Source organism: Cnephaeus nilssonii (assembly GCF_951640355.1).
Source record: "Cnephaeus nilssonii genome assembly, chromosome: 6".
Classification (NCBI taxonomy): domain Eukaryota; kingdom Metazoa; phylum Chordata; class Mammalia; order Chiroptera; family Vespertilionidae; genus Cnephaeus; species Cnephaeus nilssonii.
In genome coordinates, this window is record NC_137077.1 from 21,515,428 (window position 1) to 21,538,048 (window position 22,621).

Sequence of the window (22,621 nt, forward strand, 5' to 3'; positions counted from 1 at the left end):
CTCCCTGAATAGAGTGATTTAGGTCATTTACCCTTTGATTGGGGAGGAGAAGTACAAACCATTCACTTTTAAAGTGTCCCTGGTTTATGGAAGACAGGATTTACTAAATGGTTGCAAACTGCTTGGCATCTAGATTTTCTAGGTGGCTGCAAACTACTGTTTAACTATCTGTCTCAGTTTCCCTATTCTGTTTGTTCTGGCTTACTAGCCTGTCTCACAATGGGTCAAGGCTTAAACAAAACACACACATACACACACACACACACACACACACACACAAAAAAAAAAAACCAACACAACAACAACAACAACAACAACAAACCACCCTACAAACAAACAACAAACAGAAAGGAGGTGAATAGAATTCTGCCCATGGAGAAGAGAGTACAGAGGTTAAGAAGTGGTACCAAAAACAACTCCTCAGAAGCTTTGACCTGGGGCCATTTTTAGGGGGAAGCTATAAGGGAGAAGAGTATTTTATAAAGAGGAGGAAAAAGGCTGGGAAGTGAGTTAGAGAAATTGGTTTACTTATCAAGAAGAGGAAAACAGGTAGGGAACATAAGAAAAATGAGAAATGGCAAAACACAGGAATTTGATCATGCAAAGGAGAAGTGAAAATAAAGCAGGAAACTTCACCTTGCAAGACAGTTGGTCCAGAAGGGGGCAGAAAAGAAACAATTTTCCGGTGAACTGAGGAAGGGTATCAGGAGGAAAGTAAATAAATTTGGAATGTTGGAGGACTGACAGTAAAGTTATGGAGTGAAGAAGGATACAAGAGACGATAGTGGGATAGAGAAATTTGAGCAACATTGTTATTTAGTTTCCAAAATGGAATAAAATCATAAATTCAGGTCTTCTTTTTAAACATAAAATAGAAAAAGAAATAACACACATACACACACACACACACACACACACACACACACACTTCTCTCTTCTGAGAAGAAAATTTGGAACAATTGTTTTAAAATGTTTAATTTGCAATATACACAATACTGGGATTGAGGTGCTTTCTGGTGGGGAATGCTACCTCTCGTTCAATATGCTGTAGGAGGGTCAAGTTCATGAAGACATTTTGACATGATTCTTTGAAACTCTGTGCCCATAAGATTTCTCTACAGAGGCTACAATATGCATTTAATATGTCTGTCTATATGTCAGTACATTTACTTGTAGAGGCTGTGGAGCAGAGATTACATGCTTTGGGGCTTTTTCCTAACATTTTTCTTTAGTAAACTGTGCAAATCCCCTTAAACTAAATTGCTTCTTAACAGCAAGAATCCAATCCTCAGGTAGTTTTCTCAGCAATATGACAGAAATTCGCTCCCTACAAGTGGTGCTCTATCATATATAACTGGTTATCTCAGATTCCCCTAGCTCCTACTTGAATTCTATTGGCTTTTTAAGAAGGTTACTCAGATAGAAGTTATTCAGATAGAAGGCCCATAATATATAATTTGTCACTTGTAGTGAAATTTTGTTCTATTATATTGTGGACTGTTGTCCATTTAATTAATACAGGCTATTCCCCCCACCCCCACCTTCTAAAGCAGACATGTTTGTTGTGAGTTAGACTGCATCTCTAGGCTTCAAGAAATATTAACAATACATTTAAATTTTGAGAATCATAGAATTAAAAGAAACTAATGTACATTAAACCTTCTCCTGTTAAAAGTAGGGGAATTAAACCAGGGCCTAGAGAGGAAACATGACTTATCTGAGGCTACCTAGTTCCTGCTAGATCCAGGATAAGAGTGTGGGTTGTCTAAATATTATGCTTCTTTTATTCTTTTTCTATAAACCATTAGGTAAACTTTGCGCCTGCCTGTTTAAAGTCCAGGTCTGAATGCCCTTCTTAGGCCCCAAATGAGGCTATTCCAGAATCTATCTGAATAATAATACCTACAGATTTTGGTAAGAGGTGAGAATGGAAGAGGCAACAACTCACAAAAACTCAGACCAGTGACATGGTTTGACATTAGTCATCTAATTCACCTGTGGAGGTGGACTAACCCCAATTCTACCAAAAATGAGTAAGAAAATGAGACTTACTTTCAAGCCCTATTTGCCGACTGGACAACCACATCAACAATTGAATAGGGAATCATGGGTCCAAGTTCTATACCTGGCATACTCCTCTCTTTAGCCTCAGCCTCTGAGCTTAGCAGAAGGCAACATTTGGGGTCTTTATATATTGTTAGTATGATTGTATAAATATTGGCTCTGGAGAATTTTCTAGGGTTACAAAAATTGTCATGATCTTTTTCATAAAGAGAACCTGCCAAGTAAATGTTATGATAGTCAGAAAAATAGTTAAAATAAGAGTAAAGAGGACTATAGTTTTATAGACAAAAGGGTAGTTAATATAGGAAACTCTTGTAAGGAAAGTAAATGAAGTTCTATGGCTAGCCAAAATAGACCATGATAATTTCTCTTCCACCCTAAGAACTATCTCAGACAGCTTCAATAGTAAATATTATTAACTTTAAGTTTACTTTCCCTTGAAGTTGCATTTAAACTGCCTAGTCATCATTTATCTACTATGTCTATGATATTGGGAAGCAGTAAAACCATGCAATAATATAGACTTTGTATTGTAAGTACCAAAAATGAGATCAATGTTTCAGTCTGGGTGAAACATCAGGGAGTAGGGGCAAAAGCTAAACATTGCGAAGGGTTTGGTCTAAGAAATACTAATGTATGGGTTAGCTAACAATGGTTAGACAAGGAGTTCCCTCTTCCTAGAGCATTCTCTTCATCCCACCCATACATTTTTTTCCTTTTTTCCTTTTCCTTGATGATCACAGACCATTGGGTCTCTGCAAATTTACGTTTTCACAGGGAGGAAGTCGGAAGTAGTTGGAACGCCGGAGTCGCCTTGGGGGCAGACCAGCCATCTGGCGGCAAAGCTCATCTAGAAGAGAAGCAGAGCATGATGGGATTAGAATGCGGGAAGATAAAGGGCTGATGTTTTAAGGGGAAGAGAAGACCAGTGTGGTGGAGTGAAAAGGTTGGGGAGGAATAGATCTGAGTTAGAATCACAGCTCTACCACTTATTTGCCACTAGAGACTTACTAGAAAGTTTTCTTAATTTTTCTGAACTTCAATATCCTTTCTATAAAATAAGCATTAAAATACCTGCCTCAACAGTTTAGTTGTATTAAAATGGAATAATGTATGCAAAGTACCTAGCACAGGTGGTCAGTAAATGTTAGTTTCCTTTCTACACCTAGCTCCCACTTTTTCTATTCATGGACTTTTGAATAACCAAAAAATGAGCTTCAGTCACTCAATAGATACCTAAGTGTTTACTATGTGCAAATAGCTGACTTGACTAAGTCCCCAGAGACCCTTGAAAGTGCCTAGCGTCCCAAATACTCAACCTCAATCTCAAGGTGCTTCCCTTGCAGGTGGCTTGCACAGAGCCAGTGGGGACAAGCAGCAAGTTTCCTTCTCCGAAGTTCAGTACAGCTCTTAGTCAGGAACTCGGCACAAGGCGGGCTGCTTAGTCAGAAGTGGCTTGTCTGTGGTGCACTCGCCAACCACAGCCACCTTTGGGGGCAGGCGATGGGGAAGGTCAGAAGAATCTTTGTTCCCATCACACATGGTCACTCACTTTCGACCCTCTTAATTGTTGTTATGAAGTCTTTCTACCTTCCTCTACCTCGGAAATTTCACAATGAGCAATATAAAGGGTGCTTGTAAGCGGTGGACTGTTTATAAGGTAGCCAGTTTCTAAATGTCCAATCTATTTCTAATTTAATTAAAGGCCTACCCAAACATCACTGTCTCCAAATTAATGTTTTGTGCAGTTTTTTTTTTTTTGTAGTTACAAACATGGCTGCAGACTAGTAAAATCTACTATAAGTAATGATTGACTTGGCCTTTTTACCTAGAACCCCAGTGAATGATCTTCAAAGCAGCCAGAGCTCTGACTATATACAGGAGAGATTTGGAGTTACTATCTAATTGGAAAGAGATCTGGTGGGTACTTTTTGTAGGGTTATGTTTATGTATTAAGCATGGTGCTTTACTTAGATTCCTTACTTGGGGTAACTTGGAGGAGAAGGGACTGATGTGAGTTAAGAGGGTGGCCTAAAGCCCGCCACCAAAGCCAGACCTGGGGTCCATTAGCATTGTGTCCTTCCTTACCTCGCATAACTGTCCCTTCCCCCACTACTAACCCGGACATCATCTTACCTTTCATAGCTTCATGTTCTTTGCAGACAAGACGGGAGCAAATCTCATTATTGATGATGTACATGCGTCGTAAACTGCCATAGTCCCAATGTCATGGTTAAAGGAGGAGACAGAAAGAGGTGTTGAGAGGGAAAACTAGCCAAGGCCTAGGATGCCTTTTCAATTTCTGTATTCCCCACTCTTATCTGAATTTCCTTAAGTATTTCAGAAAATGGTCTTACTCTTCTTAGCGACACTTTGCATACTCTCCCTAGAATCAAGCTTAATACTAACTCCTCCCCACTATTTTCTAACTTCAGACTTGGATCTTTCATTTCAGCCTTTTTCTATGAGGTGGTAAATTCAACGTACTTGTGTTTTCCTCATGACTATCCTTCCTCCAGCCCTTACTTTTATTTGCCCTCTAGCATCTGGACTTGTTAGTCAGGCTGTTCTCTGAATAGCTCAATCCAGAATCCAGGTTCTATTTGGTACTTTCGGTAATAGCTAGAGGATTATGCTAAAATCTTCTGAACCTCCAAAGACTGAAATTCCATAGTGGGAGCTCATTAAATAGTTGCTGACATGAAAACATTATCATGGAAGATGCTTTCTGGGTATTCTGGAACCCCTTACCTGGTAAAGCATAACTGATGAACGCATTGCTTGACTGGCCGATGCACAGAGTAGAGTCTTGTGCAAGCAAATTTTTCATCCCGGCACTCTGAAGAAACCCACACAAAAAAATAGGGAGAAGCATAACAAACATGAGAGATATAAACAAAGGATTAAAGAGATAGAGGAGGAAAAAACACACACAAACAATGGGGGGCATCTGTAATACAACAATAAAGATAAAAAAAATTTTTAAAAGGGGATGGAGGAGGAGAGAAAAAGTGGGAAAAGCATACAAGGTAGTCTCTACAGAAGATCATTGTAAGTTGGGGTATCTCTTTCCTGCTCACCAAAGCAGAGTAATAGGAAATTGACTAAAATGAAATTTAGGTGCTTTCCTACCTGGAAGTAGATGTGGCTAAAATAATCTCTGAGGGGTTTTCTAGGAAAAAGTTCTCCTAATATTATACAGGTGAAATATCAAACAAAAAATGCTGATAATCCCATTCTGAAAAATGGAAGTTCTAAGATGGGTAACTATTTTTCTGTCCCAGTAGTTTTCAACCCTAGCTGCACATCAGAATTATCAATACATTAGAGCAGTGGTTCTCAACCTTTCTAATGCTGCGACCCTTTAATACAGTTCCTCATGTTGTGGTGACCCCCAACCATAAAATTATTTTCGTTGCTACTTCATAACTGTAATTTTGCTACTGTTAATGAATTGTAAAGTAAATATCTGTGTTTTCCGATGGTCTTAGGAGACCCTGCTAGCAGTTCTCAACCTGTGGGTCGCGACCCACAGGTTGAGAACCGCTGCTGTAGAGCCTAAGACCATCGGAAAACACAGATATTTACTTTACAATTCATTAACAGTAGCAAAATTACAGTTATGAAGTAGCAACGAAAATAATTTTATGGTTGGGGGTCACCACAACATGAGGAACTGTATTAAAGGGTCACGGCATTAGAAAGGTTGAGAACCACTGCATTAGAGAAAGCAATTTTAGTCCTGATGTCTATAGTACTATTGAGTACTTGCAGTCAGTTTCCAACCCCGTAACCAAATAAAGTCCAAAGGATTGTTTTAAGATCATGAAGGGGTGGTCAAATTTTTTCACCATGGCTTTTAGGACAGAAGCTCATATAAAAAGGCAGGGGTGGAGCTGCGGGAGGAAGAATTAAGGACACTAAAAATAATCTTTGAGAAAAAATTGGTAGTAAACTAGAAAATATATACCCTCCAAAGAACAAAGAGATAAGGAATCCTCTGGATGACAAAAAAAAAGCTTAGGAAAAAGATAATCATACCTGAGATGTTTTTATCACTGGGCGAGGCTGGAAGGCAGAAATTTTATTCAGTTATTATTAGTTCTAGAAGTTACTACCTCTGTCATTTACCTCATTTGAGACCCATATGGGGCACCCATGTAGATAAGGAACAAATCCTATATAATAAAACCCTAATATGCAAATCAACCAAACAGCGGAAAGACCAGTTGCTATGACGCACACTGACCACCAGGGGGCAGACGCTCAATGCAGGAGCTACTCCCTACTGGTTAGTGGGCTCCCACAGGGGGAGCGCTGCTCAGCCAGAAGCTGGGCTGACAGCTGGTGAACGCAGCGGCGGTGGTGGAGCCTCTCCCACCTCCAGGGCAGGTGGACATCCCCTGAGGGGTCCTGGACTGCAAGAGGGCGCAGGCCAGGCTGAGGGACTCCCCCAGTGCACGAATGTTGTGCACCGGGCCTCTAGTGAGTTAATAACTCTTTAGCAACTTCTAAGGAACAAACAAACCCATAATGGTTTGTTTTGATTCACACAATTGCAGTGATTTAGAAGTTAGGATGGTAAATATGATTTTGCCTTTCTTAGGGAGTTGAAAATTTTATTATATTGAGAGGATTTTGTATTATTGACAATAAACAAATTTAGTAGAGACACAACAAAGAGCCACATGCTCAGAAGAGTTCCATCCTAGAGCTAAAAAGAGAAAAGATTTTTGCTGTAGAAGCTCTTCAAAAAAGAAAATTTCCTCTCTGTAAATCAGATACACTATCATGTATTCTTTGATAAAATTTATTCAATAAAGAATAGCAAGGTTCATGGCCATAGCCTAATCTAACCTAGGCACTGGTTAAATATGGGCCTAATTTGAAGAATGGAGAACAAATTAAGGAGCAAGATGGACCTTGAGGGAATTAACTAACTGGGAGTTATCAGTAAAAAATGTGATTGGCAGAGTTGCTAATAGGATATTATAGGAAGTGTGTTAGGTGATTTCATCTATACCATGGTTTCAGTTCCAAGTTTATACACTGAGAATTCTCAGATTTGTACTTCTAGCCCAGATCTCTCTTCTAAGCTTCAGACCTATAAATCTAGCCACTATGTTATAAAAGACTTAATGGGTTTTTCAAATCCATCCAGCCCAATTGGAATTATTTTTTCCAATTCAAATTGTTTTTCAGTGAATAGTAGTACCATCCACACAATAGCCACCATCTACCTGATGGAAAGCTGAACATCATGACAACAGTCTCCTCCCCCTTGCAGCTCACATCCAATTCTCACTATCTTTACCTTAGTTCAGGCCACCATCTTTAAAAAAAAAAAAATTATTGATTTCAGCCCCAGCCAGTTTGGCTCAGTGGATAGAGCGTTGGCCTGTGGACTGAAAGGACCTGGGTTGGATTCCAGTCAAAAGCACATGACCAGGTTGTGAGCTCTATTCCCAGTGTGGGGTGTGCAGGTGGCAGCTGATCGATGATTCTTTCTCATCATTGATGTCTCTCTCTCTCTCTCTCTGTCTCTCTCTCTCTCTGTCTCTCTCTCTCTCTCTCTCTCTCCCCCTCTCCCTCTCCTTTCCTCTCTGAAATCAAATGCACGCCTCCTACTGGGGGACGAGTTTGCAACCGGGAATCACCATGACCTCCTGGTTTACAGATCGAAGCTCAACCACTAAGCCATGCCGACCCAGTCAGGCCACCATCTTTTAACACATTAGTATTTAGACTACCCCAACGTCATCCTCATTGGTTTTCCAATTCATCAGTCTGATTTGAACCTTCCTTTGCATAAACTATGATTGGTTTTTGTTTCCACCCTAAGCCTTTGCCCACTTTATTTTCATTACCTCTTCCCCTTCTATTCATTTGATTCACTCCTACTTGTCTTCCAAGAAGCATTTTAGACAATGTGCTCTCTAGAAAAGCCTTTCCTAACCCCCAACTTTGAATATAGTCAAGGGCTCTTTTTTATCTGTTCACTTGTCTATCTTGTCTATTAGACAAAAAATGTCTAGTAGAAGAAAATTAGTTATGTTTACCTTTATATCCCTGGCACCTACATAGCAGGTTTTCAGTAAATATTTGCTTAAAATAATGCTAGTTGCGATCTCCTTTTCTCATGTCCTACCACTTATTCCTTGTGGGTTTGACCCTAATCACTAAAAAAAAAAAAAAAAAAAATCTCAGTTTTTCCAGTGTGCCAAGCTCTATTTTGCTTTCACATGTTTGAAAAGCTATTTCTTTTGGTTGGAACGCACATCCCTTCCATAATTGCCTGGCTTGCTCCAATTCTTCTTTCAAGATTCAGTTTGACCATTACTTCTAGAAAGTTCTTCTTTATCTCCCCTTACATTTCTTTGTTTATATATTTTGTTTTACTCATTTAGTCTTAGAAACATTAAAAGATCATGGGTTGGTATTTTGTACATCAAACACTTGGCAGAGTTATGCTTGTTAGGGGATCAAAAAAAGTCATTAAATTGAATAAACTGTAACCCTGTGTAGTTAGGATCCTTCACCAGCTGTAATGCCTTCCATCATAGGCTCTGGGGAAAGCCCAGAATGGCCCCGGTGGCCCTGGGACCCCAGATCTGAACTCACCCAGGTCATCTGTGGAAGGTACGATATCAGCCAGAACTGAAAAGGCACAAAACAGCAGGTGTGAGGAGGGCTTTGAATTGGCAAGGGGGAAGGCAGAATTAAGGAGAATGGAAATACTAGGTCAAGGTCAAGGCTATGGCTGAGTTTGTGTATTATGTCCAATGAAATAGAGTTAATTGAAGTAATTGTGAATATTTTTGAAGAATATTTGTCCTATTGACATTACACTAATATGGGGGAGCCTTTATCATTCATGACTTACTTTAACTATTAATCCACTTTGTTTCCTCTTTTTAGAGAACTAGGGGACCTCTTTTTATCCCACTGTCACTGAACAACATGCCCACAATTTCTCTATGCCTTTCCCAGAGATAGAAAAAATATAGGATTAACTCAAGAACTGGAATAAATATTGTGAGAATCATACCATTTTTAAAGAACTGTAGTAAAAGTTACCTGTTTCATCTGTAGAGGGTTCATTTACCAAATCTGCGAAGATAACAACAATGAGAATGAAAAATGCAAGTAGGAAAAGTAGAAAGGGAAGCAGGATAAGGGATGATGGTCTAAAAGGAGGCAAGAAAGATTGAGGTGAAAGAATGTGGACTGTGGGGGCAAATGTAAGGGACTTTCACAGAAGGAAATGGAGGAGAGAAAAGGTTTGGGCATGCTTACAGCATCGGTGGCATCTAAGATAGACAATGGAGCTCTGCATGAACTCAGTGCCCACCAACCTCTCCTTTAGGCTTTCTTTGTACAGACTGCAGCATCAATCCTTCTATCCCCAATATGAAAGCAAAGAAAGAAACAAAGGAAAACTTACTAGGATCTTCTGTGAATGTTTCTACAGTTACTGGAGCTAAATAAAAAATCAGAAAACATTTTCTGAGCATTCTTTTTACCCCTCCCAGTAAGTGAAATTGTCTAGCACAGTGGCCAACACAGAGTAAGTATTCCGCAATTGTTTTTCTTTGCTTCCCAGCCTAAGACCTTTCCCAGCTAACCCAAACAAATGTCACTTTCCTATTTTCATGAATATACTCTTGTAGTCCTTGACCTAGAATGTCTTTTTTCCTTTGTCTGTATTATAGAGGAATGAATGAGTTAAACTACATGCCCATCAGATAATCTTCCACAGACACCCCTTTCTCAGTTGGACTTTGGTTAAGCATTAGACTTCAGGAATAATTTATATTATTTTTATTGTCCTAACAGATGATAATACATTTACATAATCTAAATTAACTATGTGCCAGGCACTGTTTAAGTCTGTTTATCTTTACCAAAGACACTGATTTTGCTATTTATAACTTTGATGTAATTGGATATCAGTCTGCTCATATGCTTATATACAAGCGTGTTTACAAAAGGTGATGTTGGTAATTTTATGATGCTCAGTGAGAAGCGAGGTGAAGGGAGGGGCGGGGAAATGCCTGTGTTAGTAGACAATGCCTCATAGGTGATCATTGAAAAGTACAGGCAGGAGGAGAAGGAATAAAAATGGTCCAGGTCTTAAGGTGGAATCTATTGGGATAAATAAAGAAAACTGTTTAAAACCCTAAATAATAGCATTTCCTAGAACAACTTGTTTTGATTAAAAAAATAACACAGCAGTGTTAATATCTAATAGCAAATATCCCAGCTAGAATGATCCTTCACTGTAGAAAGCTTATAGTCATAATCTATTTTACCCACTAGGGATAAGCAAATTCACATAATTTGGTTTGACTTTTTTTAACTTCAGAGTCTAAACGTCAGATTTAAAGTTAGTGAGAATAGCATTTTAATAAAGTACACCAGAGTTATTGATCATTGTAGTAGAGGAAAAACACAAATAAAGCATTATAAAGGAATTTCCCCTGCTAACTGCTTACCTCATTAAACAAAAATTCCAGACAGAAGAATAATCAGATCTGACAATAGAACATTTTTATCTTTACTGCTCAGTATAAACTTTCTTCTTTTAGAGCAACTCTTGATAAGAGGAATCCAGGTTTCTTTCAGTCCTACAGGATATTTAAAAAACCACTGACCTGAATCATTCCGGAGACTATGAGGGGAGTGGAACCTCTGGGGTGTAGCCCAATCTGGCCCTGTTTCCTTTCTCTCTAGCCATATTCCAGTCCAGCCACTCACAGAAACAAAGAGAAGCAGTGAGGGCAAGGGTGTTGAGAGTGTATCCCAGCTGCCTCAGGATTTCAGGGCAGAATACTGCTTCTCTGCATATTCCCCAATTTACCCCCCTTTTCTATGAGCTATCACCATATAAATACTTATCTAGAATTTATGTTCTCTGAAAGAAATCTTTAAGGAGACATTTTCATCTTATTTTATAATATTTCTGATTGAAAAACAACACGAAGTCATAAATATCTATCTATCTATCTATCTATCTATCTATCTATCTATCTACTAGAAGCCCGTGCACGAAGATTCGTGCAATAGACCTTCAATCACCTGGCTGCCTGCACCAGTTTTCCACTGGCACTGGGGACCCAGGCCTTGGCTCTGGCCACTGCCTTCCGCCTTCTTTCAGGGTTGGGGCTTGGCCGGCGCCTCCCACCGGCCCTGGTTCCCGTGGTGATGGGGGGCAGGGCAGCACGTGGGGGCCGCCATGTTTACTGGGTTAGTTTGCATAGCGCCCTGATTGGCTGTGGGCATAGCGAAGGTATGGTCAATTAGCATATTACTGTTTTATTAGGTAGGATATATAAAAGCCTAAGTGACTGGTCTACTGTTCAACCGGTCGACCTATCGACTGGTCACTATGACATGCACTGACCACCAGGGAGCAGATGCTCAACACAGGATTTGCCCGTAATGGTCAGTGCACTCCCACAGCAGGAGCAGCAGCTGTAGCAGGGCTGGGATGAGCCTCGGGCTCCTCCCTGGCCACCTGCTGCTTCGCGCACTACTACATCCCTCAGAAGATGTCAGACTGCCGGGATTGGGCTGAAACCTGCAGTCTGATATCCCCTGAGGGGTTGCAGATTGCAACAGGGTGCAGGCCAGGCTGAGGGACCCCACCAGTGCACAAATCCATGCACCAGGCCTCTCGTTATAAGATAAGGTTCAAGACTGGACCTTACTCAGGCCAACGAGATGAACCCAGATTTTCCATTTTGCTAGCACTGAAATCTGATGTAGGTTCAGAAATTTAGGGATTCAGACCTATTTACTCACAACAGAAAAGAAAAGTTTTTGTTGTTGTTTTTTTAAATATATTTTATTGATTTTTTTACAGAGCGGAAGGGAGAGGGATAGAGAGTTAGAAACATCGATCAGCTGCCTCCTGCACACCTCCTACTGGGGATGTGCCCGCAATCAAGGTACATGCCCTTGACAGGAATCAAACCTGGGACCTTTCAGTCTGCAGGCTGATGCTCTATCCACTGAGCCAAACCGGTTAGGGCAGAAAAGTTTTTATTTCTATATTTTTATTTCCATCCAGAACTAATGATACAAGAAATTATATCAAGCCCCAGTGCAAACATAAAACTGAAGCAAGTTTAAAGATTATACTTTACTGTTTTAATGTACTTGAATATACTCTATTTTTATTTTAATCTATCCTAATTCTATAAAAAATACCAGTTGTGTCCCACTCATTTGATTTTATGACCCATTAATGAGTTACATACTGCCGAAACCAGTTTGGCTCAGTGGATAGAGCGTCGGCCTGCGGACTCAAGGGTCCCAGGTTCGATTCCAGTCAAGGGCATGTACCTTGGTTGCGGGCACATCCCCAGTAGGGGGTGTGCAAGAGGCAGCTGATCGATGTTTCTCTCTTCAATGTTTCTAACTCTCTATCCCTCTCTCTTCCTCTCTGTAAAAAATCAATAAAATATATTTTAAAAAAATGAGTTACATACTGCTGTGCTCACAAGGGTTGGGAATAGTAAGAGATAAAATTATAAATATGTTGAATGTCTGGAGGAAGAGATAAATTATAACTTTGTTGAATGTCTTGGAATTTCCTTCATTAAGGTGAAGGAAGTGGTTCTTTGGAAGCCAAAACTTTTGAGTTCTGTTCACTTGTGCCACAACTTGGCTATAGTACTGAACTAATTTCTAATCCTGTCTTTGCATTTTAGTTTCTCCATTGTCACATGGATAGGAAAAAGCTTTCTGTTAGGATTAGTGGGCATTTTCTGAGCGAGATAAGAGATGTACAGAGGAGAGTGTAAGCAAGAGATGGGTATAGAGGAGGTCCTGGGAAAAGAACTGTAGTAAAAGTTACCTGTTTCATCTGCAGAGGGTCCAACTAGCAAACCTGCAATGGTAACAACACAGAGAATGAAAAATGCGAGGGAAGCAGGATACGGGATGATGGTCTAAAAGGAGGCAAGAAAGATTGAGGTGAAAGAATGTGGACTGTGGGGGCAAATGTAAGGGACTTTCACAGAAGGAAATGGAGGAGAGAAAAGGTTTGGGCATGCTTACAGCATCGGTGGCATCTAAGATAGACAATGGAGCTCTGCATGAACTCAGAGTGCCCACCAACCTCTCCTTTAGGCTTTCTTTGTACAGACTGCAGCGTCAATCCTTCTATCCCCAATATGAAAGCAAAGAAAGAAACAAAGGAAAACTTACTAGGATCTTCTGTTAATGCTTCTGGAGTTGCTGGAGCGAAATAAAAAAATCAGAAAACATTTTCTGAGTATTTTTTCCCCCCTGAGCATCCTTTTTACCCCTCCCAGTAAGTGAAATTGTCTAGCATAGTGGCCAACACAGAGTAAATATTCCACAATTGCTTTTCTTTGTTTGTTTCCCACTCTAAGTCCTTTCCCCACTAACCCAAACAAATGTCACTTTCCTATTTTCTTTTCTATTAAGGTATTATATGTGTACATATCTTACCATTGCCCCCCCCACCCTCACTTTCCTATTTTCATGAATATACTCTTGTAGTCCTTGACCTAAAATGTCTTTTTTCCTTTGTCTGTATTATAGAGGAATGAATAAGTTAAACTACATGCCCATCAGATAATCTTCCACAGACACCCCTTTATCCGTTGGACTTTGATTAAGCATTAGGCTTCAGGAATAATTTCTATTATTTTTATTGTCCTAAGAGATGATAATCCTATCTAATAATAGACAAATATGCAAATTGACCATACCTCAGACACACCCACAAGCCACGGCCACCATCCAATCAGAGCGAGTATGCAAATTAACCCAAACCAAGGTGGCTACAGCCACAGAGAGCAAGGTTTCCTAGGTAACAGAGGAAGCCAAGCTTTCCACCTGCCCTTGCCAGGCCTAAGCCTCCACTCAAGCTACAAAGTTTCAATTATAGAAGGTAAACAAATTCAAACAAATGGCGGCAGGATGGAGCTTGAGAGAGCAGGCCAGGGTTGCCGCCGGCAACAGGGGAAGCAAAGTTTTCCGCACACCCTGGCCGGGCCCACCCGCTTAAGGCAACAAAGTTTCAATTATAACCCCAACACAAATGGCTGCCGGCCTTGGAGGGAGCCCCAGGCTTGGCTCCGCTCCAGGCTACAAAGTTTCAATTGTAGAAGGAAAATAAATTCCAGATACCAGGGCCTCTGCTTGGGTCGCCAGGGGGTGTGGCCGGCCTGCAAACCACCACAGGCCCCTCGCTCAGGCCGCCCCACACTCCAAGGGAACCCCCACCTGATCCGGGACGCCCTTCAGGGCAAACCAGCTGGCCCCCACCCCTGTACCAGTCCTCTATCCTATCTAATAAAAGAGTAATATGCAGATTGATCATCACTGCAACACACAATATAGCTGCCCCCATGTGGTCAAAGATCCTGCCCCCATGTGGACACAAGATGGCCACCACAAGATGGCCAGCAGGAGAGGGCAGTTGGGAGGCACCCTGCCTGCAAGGGAGGGCAGTTGAGAGGGACCAGGCCTGCAAGGGAGGGCAGTTGGAGGTGATCAACCCTGAAGGAGAGGGCAGTTAGGAGTGACCAGGCCAGCAGAGGAGGGAAGTTGGGGGCAAACAGGCTGGCAGCGGAGTGGTTATGGGGTGATCAGGCTGGCAGGCAGAAGCGGTTAGGAGCAATCAGGAAGGCAGGCAGGCAAGCAGTTGGGAGCCAGCAGTCCTGGATTGTGAGAGGGATGTCCGACTGCCCGTTTAGGCCCGATCCCCATCGGGCCTAAACGGGCAGTCGGACATCCCTCGAGGGGTCCCAGATTGGAGAGGGTACAGGCTGGGCTGAGGGACAACCCCCCTCCGTGCACGAATTTCGTGCACGGGGCCTCTAGTACATTTACATAATCTAAGTTAAGTATGTGCCAGGCACTGTTTAAGTCCCTGTTTTTACAGATGATAAAACTGAGCACCAGAAGAATAAATAATTTACACATGGTCATAGAGCTTGCTCATAAGTACAATGGATTGGTGACCTTCTTGCAATGCTTACTCAAAATGAAAATTATCTTTACCAAAGACACTGATTTTGTTGTTTATAACTTTGATGTAATTGGATATCAGTCTGCTCATATGCTTATGTACAAGCGTGTTTACAAAAGGTGATGTTGGTAATTTTATGATGCTCAGTGAGAAGCGAGGTGAAGGGAGGGGAGGGGAAATGCCTGTGTTAGTAGACAATGCCTCATAGGTGATCATTGAAAAGTACAGGCAGGAGGAGAAGGAATAAAAATGGTCCAGGTCTTAAGGTGGAATCTATTGTTATAAATAAAGAAACTGTATTTAAAACCATAGATAATAGTATTTCCTAGAACAACTTGTTTTGATTAAAAAAATAACACAGCAGTGTTAATATCTAATAGCAAATATCCCAGCTAGAATGATCCTTCACTGTAGAAAGCTTATAGTCATAATCTATTTTACCCACCAGGGGTCAGCAAATTCACATAATTTGGTTTGATTTTTTTTTTTTAACTTCAGAGTCTAAACGTCAGATTTAAAGTTAGTGAGAATAGCATTTTAATAAAGTACACCAGAGTTATTGATCATTGTAGTAGAGGAAAAACACAAATAAAGCATTATAAAGGAATTTCCCCTGCTAACAGCTTACCTCATTTAAAAAAATCCCAGACAGAAGAATAATCAGATCTGACAATAGAGCATTTTTATCTTTACTGCTCAGTATAAACTTTCTTCTTTTAGAGCAACTCTTGATAAGAGGAATCCAGGTTTCTTTCAGTCCTACAGAATATTTAAAAAACCACTGACCTGAATCATTCCGGAGACTATAAGGGGAGTGGAACCTCTGGGGTGTAGCCCAATCTGGCCCTGTTTCCTTTCTCTCTAGCCATATTCCAGTCCAGCCACTCACAGAAACAAAGAGAAGCAGTGAGGGCAAGGGTGTTGAGAGTGAATCCCAGCTGCCTCAGGATTTCAGGGCAGAATACTGCTTCTCTGCATATTCCTCAATTTACCCCCCTTTTCTATGAGCTATCACCATATAAATACTTATCTAGAATTTATGTTCTCTGAAAGAAATCTTTAAGGAGACATTTTCATCTTATAATATTTCTGATTGAAAAACAAAACAAAGTCATAAATATTTATATATACAAAAGCCTAAGTGACCAGGGGGCAGACGCTCAATGCAGGAGCTTCCCCCTGATGGTCAGTGTACTCCCACAGCAGGCGCAGCAGGGCTGGGATTAGCGGGAGTGGCCAGGTACCCAGCCCCGGGCTCCTCCCTGGCCACCTGCCACTTTTCGAACTACTACATCCCTCAGGGGATGTCAGACTGCTGGAGATCGGGCTGAAACCAGCAGTCCAACATGTCCTGAGGGGTCACAGATTGCAACAGAGTGCAGGCCAGGCTGAGGGACCCCACCAGTGCACAAATCCGTGCACCAGGCCTCTAGTTATAAGATAAGGTCCAAGACTGGACCTTACCCAGGCCAAAGAAATGAATCCAGGTTTTTCCTTTTGCTAGCACTGAAATCTGATATAGGTTCAGAAATTAAGGGATTCAGACCTATTTACTCACAACAGAAAAGAGAAGTTTTTATTTCTATATTTTTATCTTCCATCCAGAACTCATGATATAAGAAGTTATATCATGCCTCAGTGCACACATAAAACTGAAACAAGTTTAAAGATAATACTTTACTGTTTCAATGGACTTGCATGTACTCTATTTTTATTTTAGTCTACCCTAATTCTATAAAAATACCAGTTGTTACCCACTCATTTGATTTTATGACCCATTAATGAGTTACATACTGCTGTGCTCACAAGGTTTGGGAATAGTAAGAGATAAATTATAATTTTGTTGAATATCTTGGAATTTCCTTCATTAGGGTGAAGGAAGTGGTCCTTTGGATGCCAAAACTTTTGAGTTCTGTTCACTTGCGCCACAACTTGGCTATAGTACTGAGATAATTTCTAATCCTGTCTTTGCATTTTAGTTTCTTCATTGTCATATGGATAAGAAAAAGCTTTCTGTTAGGATTAGTGGGCATTTTCTGGGTGAGATAAGAGGTATACAGAGGAGAGTGTAAGCAAGAGATGAGTATAGAGGAGGTCCTAGGAAAAGTGTTTCCATAGATTAAAAAAAAAAAAAAGACAAGAAGATTTTATGAATGGGATGATAGGATTAGGGAAACTGGTGAATTAGATCCTATCTCCTACACTGTGGCAACACATCTCTGTTGTACTACAGATTCTTTAATTCTGACCATTCATTTACATAACCTCAACAAAGCCCAGATCCAAAAGTTCACCTACCTTCTTGACCACTGACCCCTGGAGGTGTCCAGTCTGTACCAAAGGAAAGAGAAAAGGGATGTGAGTGACTCCAGCTCTATACCCCAAAAAAGCTTTAATTTTTTTAAAAAATATATATTTTATTGATTTCTTACAGAGAGGAAGGGAGAGGGACAGAGAGTTAGAAACACCGATGAGAGAGAAACATCGATCAGCTGCCTCCTGCACACCCCCCACTGGGGATGTGCCCGCAACCAAGGTACATGCCCTTGACTGGAATCGAACTTGGGACCCCTCAGTCTGCAGGCCAACGCTCTATCCACTGAGCCAAACCGGTTAGGGCTAAAATTTTTTTTTTAAAAAATTGATTTCTGGACAAGGGCATATGCCCCTGACCAGAATGGAACCCGGGACCCTTTAGTCCGCAGGCCAATACTTTATTCACTGAGCCAAACCAGCTAGGGCCCCAAAAAGCCTTTATAAAATGAACCAGAAAATGATGGGGAAATGGTTGTACTTTATCTTTTTGTGTTCTATTTTTATATGGTTCAATACAAAATTACTCAGATCATTAGTGCTACACACAAATGTGGAAACACTTAAGCAAGACAACAAATTCCTGAGAACAAACCCCTGCTCTGTTATGCCCTGACTCAGCATGCCCTGTTGCCCTCATTTCCAGCCAGAAGGAATGGGGTCCTGTTCCACAGAGAGAGCCAGTAGCAATTCTACCCTGTCCTGTCCTTCTATGCCCACAGCCATACCACTAGCTACACTACTGTACAAGCCAAAAAGATTATTTTCTCACAGTCTGTATGTGGCAGAATGAGAAAAATAGAGTAGGATTCTTTTTTTAAATCCAAGGTTTATTTTCCATGACTAAACTTCTAGCCAGCTTCTGTGAAATCTGTGAAGATCATTTTACTTTTGTATATAGATTTGGCACATATTTTTGCTGTGCAAGTGAATATACTTGTGTGTATGCTGGTGCTAGTGTTTGGTATGTGTTGCTGTTTTTCTACAGGGTTTAAATTTGGTCTACTTCATTATTAGGTGGTCTGTACATGTGTGTGTGTGTCAGCTTCTTTTTCCCTTGATATTTGTGTACTTTTGTGTACTTGGGCATTTACTGTGTGAGCCTCTTTTGGTTAATATGCATTTGTATGTATTTCACCTTAATTTCATAACTCTCAGGATACCTTTTCCTAAGTCTGAGGTCATCTCTCTCCATATCTCTGCCTTTTAAAAAAACCCACACAAATCTATTCCGTTCTTCTCTTTCATAGCAATTCTAGAACTCAAGAGCAAGCATTTCTCTCCCAATTCCCCTCCAACCTCCTTCCGTTCCACTCTGTAACACACACCTCCAGACATGTGTAGAGCTGAGGAGCTAGCATCTTAGGGAGAAAAGAATAAAGGTAGGGACTCACCTGAGGGAATGATGAGTGCAGTGAGAAATAGCAGCACCTTGGGTCCAAAGAGCAGCATATCTAACAGGGACGGTGGGGAGAGGAGAGATTGTAACGCTCAGGGACTCATCAGCATTTCAGTTCCAGGAAAGGATGTCTGTGGCCCACATCTCTGTCTTCCCAGGATCTTTCCTGGTCTCCCATATCCCTCAAACCCTTTCCCTCTTCATATCTTTCCCCTGACATTTATTTCTCAATTCGAATTCTATTCTTCGGTCACTTACCATTATTTTCACTCTCCTTACTCTTTTCTACCAAGTCAGAGGACATTTTATATGCTGAATGGTCCATGTTTGCCCCTGCCCGGTGGTCTCTTTCACCCCTAGGGTCTGATCTCCTTCTCTTTCGGTATCTGTGACTTGATTATGTCATCTGCTCACCTTGGTGTCTTCTTTCATTTGAATTTGGTGGCTAATTGAGATGTCTGCTCAATTTTAAATTGTCCAATGAGATTCCCAATTGCTCCCCTCCAGCCCTTCAATGTACACACACGTACACACACGTATACACACACACACACATACACACTCCTTCTGTTTATTTAGGGTTTTATACAATGAAACAACTCACTGTCTATGGTCCTCTGCTCTTTCCACCGAGTCCTTTGGCTGCTGACTGTGTCTCTCCTTCTCACGCTATTCCTACTTTGGCTGGAGAATAAGATGAAGAGGGCCACTCCCTGGGAAGGACTTCAAATTTGGCCTCCTGAAACAATGAGATGAGGGAGAGCGAGAGAGAAAGAGAGAGAGAGAGAGAGAGAGAGAGAGAGAGAGAGAGAGAGAGGCAGGCTAGAGGAGTGTAATGAGGCAATGAGGCTGAAATGAGAAGGGGGATGGGAATTTGTAGTCACTCACACCCTCATTCCAAAGGTTATTACCACATTGGTGATAGATACTGCTGCTCCCTAGAAGGGTTGGCCAAAGCCCACATATGCCTTTCTTCCAGGAGCCTATTTTCCCTCTCGCAATCTGGCCTTGGCACCCTCCACCCCATTCCCTGGGTTCCTTCTTACCTAATCGATTCTATCTCATCCTTGGAATGTTTTTCTGCACATCACCAGAAAATGTTCCTATCTCTGACTCTCTTCCATGTTTGAATCATTTTTGCATCTTCCTTTCTCATTTTTGTTCTTTTTGGACATTCATCTCTAAAAGACCAACAAATTCCTTTGTATCCCTATATTTATCTTATTTCTGTGCCTCTTTCTTGACCCACTCATTCAGACTCTTGTTGTTGTTGTTTTATTCCTCTAGAAATCCCATTTATTCCCACATCCAAGCCAAAACAGACACCACATGAGTTTTGTCCAAGAGGAGGGCTGTCTGTCTTAGGGTTTGAAAAAGTTGAGGGAAACAGTGCCCTCTAAATCATTTTGGAATGTGGAGCAGCTCTGTGGGAGGAGATGCCAGCTGTATTTGGTCTTTGGCTTTGTCTAAGTTTATGCTAAGAATCTTGGTGTCTGGAATCTTAAGGACAAAATGCCATCAGGAGCCCAAAGAAAACCGAGGGCCAAGTTTATGTTTGTTCTGCCTGACTTACTCTCCACCAGTGCTTTTCCTCACATCATGTAATATGTAGATAACTGCCAGGGCTGACCAGCAGACCCTGAGCGATGGATGAACAGATTGCTCTGACACACGTTTCTATGAAAGAGAGGGCTAAGGGACTGTTTTACTTTAGAAGTAAAAAGCAGTCCTGTTCGCCTGCCTTCTTAGGCTTTTATTGCCACAACAGCTTGAACTAAAATTAACTTCTAGATACAATCAGCAGGGTAAGTATCCTTGAGAAAGTATATGCTTCTATAAGGTCCGGTCTTTAAAGACTAAACATAGAGATTCTAACAAAACACCCCGGGGGGTCCAACTTGTTTGGAAAAGCCAAGATAGGGGCTGCCACCTTCGGCAAGGCCCCCCCAGAGGCCCCCGGCCTTTCAGAGAATCCTCCTTACAGACATTCCAACCAAGTCCCATGCTTCCCCACAGATAACACTTTCTCAGATCCAGGAGTTTTATTAAAAACTTTTGTATTTGCTCTTATTCATAGAAACCCTAGTGGTTAGACCATAAAATATCTCCACTTTAGAGAGAATCAACTTGAATTATAGAAACTCAAAAAGGAGGAGTGGTTAATATTATGTGCACTAGAATTGTCAAATGTCAAGGCATCTGTTAACTCCTGTAGTCTACACTGTGTATCTCTCTGATGAGCTAACTTAGAGAAGAGTACGGATGGACACAGAGCAGATTGTATTAACAAATTACAGACTAGAGGAAAGGAAGGTAAAGGAAGGGAGGAGGGAGTGAGCGAAGAAAGAAGAAAGATAACTAGCTGTCTAGCTGGAAGGAAGGGAGAGCAATGGATATAATGAGAAATAAGTGAATAGCACCTCTGACTCCTCTGAAGGAACTGTGTGTCATTTTTGAGATACATGTATTCTGGTGAGTCCCTAGAACAAATCTGAGTACAAACCCAGCTCTGTCCTCATCTGCTTGGCCCAGAACTTGCTCTCCTTCCATCTGCTCTGCAGTGAGGGTGCAGAGGCTGGAAAACAGATGTGATTCTAGTCTGGGGAGAGTCACGGGGGGGGAAGGCAGGGGGTGTTGATGGGGGGAAAAACAAAAAAGCAGATGCAAAGCAGACAATCTGAGGCAGGTCATATAATAAAGAGCCTAGAGCAACAATCATGTTTTCCATGAAGCTCAGACAGATGGAGAAACTGAACTCAGGCCAATCATTTGGCAGGGAGAGCAATGACCTCAATGTGCTGGCCTAGCTAGAGACTGGAGTGCAGGAAAGCCTCCCCAGGCAGTAGGAGGGGGCACTCTCCTGGGGTCCTGGGAGGGAGTCTGAAGTTAGGTCAGTGAAAATGGAACAGAATGTTTAGAGCAGGGCAGAAGAAGAAGGCAGACAGGGAGAAAGGGAAAGGAGACGAAGCAAGGCAAGAACTGGCTGAAGAACAGAAACCCCCATCTATTCTTGGGCTTAATCAGCATGCAGAAGTGCAGCTGGTTTTAAAGTAGTTTGGCTAAATTTTTTCCCCCCTTCATGGCAGCTCCCCATTTATTTTTAGAGCCCAGGCTTGGATCTCCAGGTTCGGAGAACCTCCGATTTACTTTGCCCAAGGTGATCTGGTCAGCCTCTGTTCTATCACATTATCAGTTTATCATGGAATTACATGATAATCAGCATCAGTGGTCAAAAATGAGCAACTGCCATTCACAGATGTGAACCTACAATTTTCCGAGGTTCTCGCTGACACTGGGGAAGAGGCCTCGGGGCAGCAGAACTCGCATTAGACACAGGCTGGGTCTCTAATGGGCAGAGAACACATTCTCCAGCAACAGGGAAGTCCTCCACGGAAATGACTGGCAGGTGCACAAGTGACTTAATGAAGGCAACCTGATGTTTGCGTCACCTAGGAAAATTTTAGTTTTCTAAAAAGGTCTCCAAGCAATGGGAGATGGAGCAAAGTGCAAAGGAAGAGAAGGGAGGCAAAGATACAAGACAGCACACTGGATTTATTCATCTGTTTATTGGCCTGTAAGAATACACCCATTAGTTGAAGGCCTCTGGGCAAATGTACAGAAACGTTATTACTACAGTCCAATCCAACTAAATTAAATCCAGGGCCCAAACAGACACACAAAAATATTCCATAAAAGGAAGGAAAAGAAGGGAGGAGGGTTTATATGAGGTGGGGGAGGGGGAGGGAGGGGAGAGAAAGCAGTGTGCATAGAGGAATGAAGCAACAGAGTAGAGACAGCCAAACCTAAAAGATGGACTCACCACAGGATTTAGAGGC

At 41.5% G+C, this 22,621-nt stretch overlaps 1 protein-coding gene across 3 annotated transcripts; it reads right to left on the bottom strand.

Annotated features, from left to right (window-relative positions):
• Window positions 1-1,012: 1,012 nt before the first annotated feature.
• Window positions 1,013-19,528, bottom strand: MFAP5 (microfibril associated protein 5). 3 transcript variants are annotated; one of them, XM_079775952.1, is made up of 12 exons: window positions 19,390-19,528; window positions 18,781-18,840; window positions 17,372-17,404; window positions 13,279-13,308; window positions 12,926-12,958; window positions 9,509-9,544; window positions 9,142-9,174; window positions 8,686-8,721; window positions 6,106-6,132; window positions 4,816-4,903; window positions 4,201-4,274; window positions 1,013-2,914 (listed from the first exon to the last, which is right to left on the bottom strand). In XM_079775952.1, the coding sequence occupies exons 2-12, from the start codon at window positions 18,836-18,838 to the stop codon at window positions 2,802-2,804; spliced, it is 561 nt and encodes a 186-aa protein (XP_079632078.1). In that variant the 5' UTR covers window positions 18,839-18,840; window positions 19,390-19,528; the 3' UTR covers window positions 1,013-2,801. The 3 variants fall into 3 exon arrangements, with proteins under 3 accessions (XP_079632078.1, XP_079632080.1, XP_079632079.1); XM_079775954.1 differs by lacking the exon at window positions 9,509-9,544; XM_079775953.1 differs by lacking the exon at window positions 8,686-8,721.
• Window positions 19,529-22,621: the final 3,093 nt, after the last annotated feature.